The sequence below is a fragment of the Perkinsus marinus genome, assembly GCF_000006405.1.
Source record: "Perkinsus marinus ATCC 50983 genomic scaffold scf_1104296976164, whole genome shotgun sequence".
NCBI classification, from domain to species: domain Eukaryota; phylum Perkinsozoa; order Perkinsida; family Perkinsidae; genus Perkinsus; species Perkinsus marinus.
This window is the reverse complement of record NW_003200486.1, coordinates 1-4,064: the sequence shown is the minus strand read 5'-3', so window position 1 is coordinate 4,064 and position 4,064 is coordinate 1. Positions and strand designations below refer to the sequence as shown.

Here is a 4,064-nt window from a genome sequence, read left to right as displayed (position 1 = left end):
TCTATGTGCCCCCCTTCACAGTGGTAGAAGACGGCTAGAGCAGGAACTGAGGCAGATCTCAGCCATCCCAAAATACCGTTGGCCGCAACCAAGTAAGGCTCGGGCCAAACGTTACCATCCTTCCTCCACACTCTCGGGCCAGCAAGTAGCTCACTAAGGAAGAGCATCTTGCCAGAGACATCCCAGTCCCAAGCGGGGATCTGGCCGGCACATAAAGGGTGGTTGATCACCAACCCAGCGTCTTCAGCTAGACCTCTACAGGCAGATGGGAAACCCTTCCAGAAATCCTTAAGGTCTTCAAGCTCGGTAGGATCCGTGACCTTAATATCGTCGTCGTATAACCACCACACGTCTCCACGACCGGACCGGGCCGAAGAGCGTGCGACTACATCATTAAACCGTACATCGGGCCGAGGTTTCAAAGCATCACCCCAGCCAGGGTGAGGAACACCAGCTCGTTGCAGAACTTGATCAGTGCTCCAGTCAAAATCCTTGGAAGAACGTCTTCTAGGCGAGGTAATCGAAGCCACAGGACGATCTTCGGAAGAACGCACCTCCAGCGAACGCTTCTCCAAACCGTCATTTTCTTTCTCGAGGAGCTGGTCGTTGACTACCGATCTCACCGTAGGAGTTGTCGAACTCATACAGGCCAGTAGACCTTCTACAGGGAACATACGGGCTTGCTCCCAAGCTCCAATCTCTTCCAACAGGCTGGAGACAGCGGTCGCAACTTCAGGTGGGACTACGAACACAAAGGCCGAGGGGCTCACTTCCTCCTCTAGAACCTGGCGTAAACTTTCGACCGTATCCTTCCATACGTTCCCAGAGACGACAGTAGGCTCTGGCGAAGAAAACGAGGTAGGACCATCCTTGGAGCAGGCCGAATCCCCAGTAGTTCTAAGAGGCGTGATCGGCCCGTGAAACCCTTGGGCCGAGCCCCGGTCCATAGCCCCAGTCAGCGGTAAATTACGTCTCGGAGAAGGCTTTGCAGTACGATACAGTTCACCCAACAAGTCATCCAATAGACCGCTGGACGGACACATAGCCTCCACAAAGACAAACGGTGGGTCACCTTCCACGACAACAGATGGCCAACGTTTAGTACGACAGCGTTCAAAGACCATCAAACTTGCACGACCCGCATGAATATACACCGAGTGAACGTCGTCCGAGCCGTCGGTAGGGGAAAGTCTCCCCAACAAGCACTGTCGACCAACCAAATCTCGTCGTTGTCGTGGTTGACCAATACCTCATCAAATGTCATCGTCCACGACCAGTGTCGAAATCGGCACCAACCCTGGGACATTTCGGTTTCCGAAGGAAGTCAGATGAGTGCAACTCATCAGAAGGCCAGAATCGGGCCTTGAATCGAGCTTCCCTAATAGCAGAGGAAGCAACACGGTTCCCGAAAGAACTCATCGGAAGGCCAAAGTCGTGGCCTTTAACCAGGCATCCCGAATATCAAGGGACGCAACATACTCAGCCATCGCCCCTATCCGGGTCTCACGTTCCCCGAACAGTTGCTAAAGCTAACACAAACTACACACTGGCAGTCAACGAATCACGCCGGTTGATCAGGCCAACATAATCCGCGACAAAATCCCAGCAGCAGTAAAACGTCAAAATGATCAAAATAACGGGGCCCAAATCGAATACATGCATGCAATAACAACAATAACTCAGCCGGCTCTACACTACTCTACATTCTCTCCTCCCTCCCCCTACTCAGAGCCACGAGGAGGCATCTGAGTAGTAGAGGAAGAATAGGAGCCATCCTGGCCATAATGGTCAGGACTGAAAAAGGTCGTCTGATGCCTAGTTCGTGCCGAACGTCGAGAACTTACCTGGCCAACCTGGCTAGTTTGAAAATCATTGGCATCACCGGGGATCCTCGTCGTGGTCGGAACCAGTCCAACTTGAGGATCGCCTCCATCATGAGGACAGACAGCAGGGTCCTGTGCAAAAGGTGCAGGGGGGAGCACAGCGTGACTCTGCGGAAAATTGTTACCCTCCACGGCTAGCTCGGGGCCGTGTTGGATCAGGGGGTGAGCATCGTCGTAGTCAATCTCGGCAACCTCTGAAGTGTCCTCTAGGGCAGTATACACTGAGCCCCGGGGACTTCCCAGAACACTTGTGACAGAGTGATGGTCATCGTTGCTCTCCTGAGCAGCAGGAGTAGCATTCTCACCCTCAAGGTTTAGCGGCTGGAGTGGCACTTCCAGCGGAGACTCCAAAGCTGGGAGTCTCGGACCATCGGGCTGCACCTCTCGCAGGTCAGCCTCTTCAAACAGAGAAGGATGCCTACACGGCTCCTCCCCAGCATCATGTTGTTCGACCGTTGGGGCAACGTCATAGTCATCAAAAACCTCAGAAATAGGCTCATACTCAGCGTTAATCGAAAAAACCTCTTCTTGGGGTGCAGGCGGTATATTTGGAGCCGAAGAAGGTGGCGGTACGGGTCTTCCTCGGTCGTCTCCAAACGGAAACTCGGGAATGGTCGGGGCTTCTCGTGCTGGAGTTGGTCGTTGACGAGCAATACCGAGTTCGGCCGGGACATGCTCCGGTTGCAGAGGGTCGTTGATCACATGATCAATAGAGATGACTTTCTCTGCCATATCTGGCCATCGTCGTAATACAACCGTCTTTTCATTCGTGCCCGGGACAAACTTCAACACATACCAATTAGGTTGCCAGCGAGGCAGGAGCTTGTGACCGGGAATCGCCGTTCGGAATATTCTCAGCATGACCCGTTGACCGACATAGAATACACGCTTCTGCTGACGACCAGCCCTAGCTTGTTGACGATGGGCTGACGAGCGGCTGACGACCCACTGGTCGACAATATCTGCCAGTCGGGCCTTGACGAAGGACGCATGTTCGTCGTAGCCTGCCGGATCAAACAAAAACTCTGTGTACTGATCAAAAGAAGGCAGGAAGGAGCATCGAGACTCCCGATTGAACATCAAGTAGAACGGGCTATACCCCGTGCTGCTGTGCACCGAGGTATTGTATGACCACAACAAAGGCCGTAACCACTGCTTCCAATTTCCCGAAGACACATGAGTTCTCAACAGGCCTAAAATCGTAGCGTTGAACCTCTCCACGGCCCCATTGGCACATGGATGATACACACTGGTTCTCGCTTTCGTCACACCGAGCAACTGTAAGACTTCTAAGAACAACTGACTCTCAAAAGCTGGACCTTGGTCCGAGAGCAACCGTTGAGGAGGGCCGAAGATAGAAAACAAATGCAACAAACATCTGGCTGCCTCTTCGGCTGACTCTCCTCTCACTGGATATGCATCAGCCCATTTTGTGAAGTGGTCTACCACCAGTAGCTTGGAGGTACCATCAGGCTCTGGAGCTACCGTGAGGAAGTCAACAGCCACGGTTCTCCAGGGAGTACCAACCGGTAAAGGCATCGCAGGACCGATAGGTGGCCGATGCCCCTTAGCGATCTGACATTCCCGACAGGCTGCTACATGCTCGGCAACATCTTCAGCCATAGTAGGCCAGTAACACAGTCGCCGTAACTTCTCCAGGTTTCGGTCTCGTCCAAAATGGCCATCATGTTCGTGGAAGTGCTGCATGAGTGTCTGCCGGCTGGAAGACGCTATCACTGGGACCCATCTCGCCTCGTCCTCGGGCAGGAAGTGAGCCAACCGTACCAAGATACCATCTGTAACATCCAACACATTCCATAACTTCTTGTATGGTCGAAGTGGGGGTATTTTGAACTCCATCCTTGACAGTGGCTGGGGGCTTCGACGTCGCTCCCTCACTTCCGCAATAATGAGATCGTCGTCCTGCTGTCGCCCGATATCCTCCTTGGACCAGTGCTCGGCAATAGACAATACGCAGGCCGGTCGACAACTTGCTGGCAATCGAGGGAAGGGCCACGGTATATCGTCATCGTCCCAGGGAACAGCGGCTGCGGCTGGTGCAGGCGGCAGTTCTTGCAGGAACTCGTTCGTTGGGGCCGTAGTCCGTAACCTCGAGAGCGCGTCGGCAGCCTTATTGGCCTTTCCCTCCACATATCGTACAGTGAAGGAATACTGGCTCAT

General features: G+C 53.6%; 2 protein-coding genes across 2 annotated transcripts; both read right to left on the bottom strand.

Annotated features, from left to right (window-relative positions):
* Window positions 1-76: 76 nt before the first annotated feature.
* Pmar_PMAR016990 (hypothetical protein) lies at window positions 77-1,043 on the bottom strand (the record flags this gene model as incomplete). The annotated part of the gene is made up of 1 exon (XM_002764773.1): window positions 77-1,043. A coding segment is annotated over one exon (967 nt), but the record flags the coding sequence as incomplete, so codon positions are not given.
* Window positions 1,044-1,844: 801 nt separating this feature from the next.
* On the bottom strand, window positions 1,845-2,615 carry Pmar_PMAR016989 (hypothetical protein; the record flags this gene model as incomplete). The annotated part of the gene is made up of 1 exon (XM_002764772.1): window positions 1,845-2,615. A coding segment is annotated over one exon (771 nt), but the record flags the coding sequence as incomplete, so codon positions are not given.
* Between the last annotated feature and the right edge of the window lie 1,449 nt (window positions 2,616-4,064).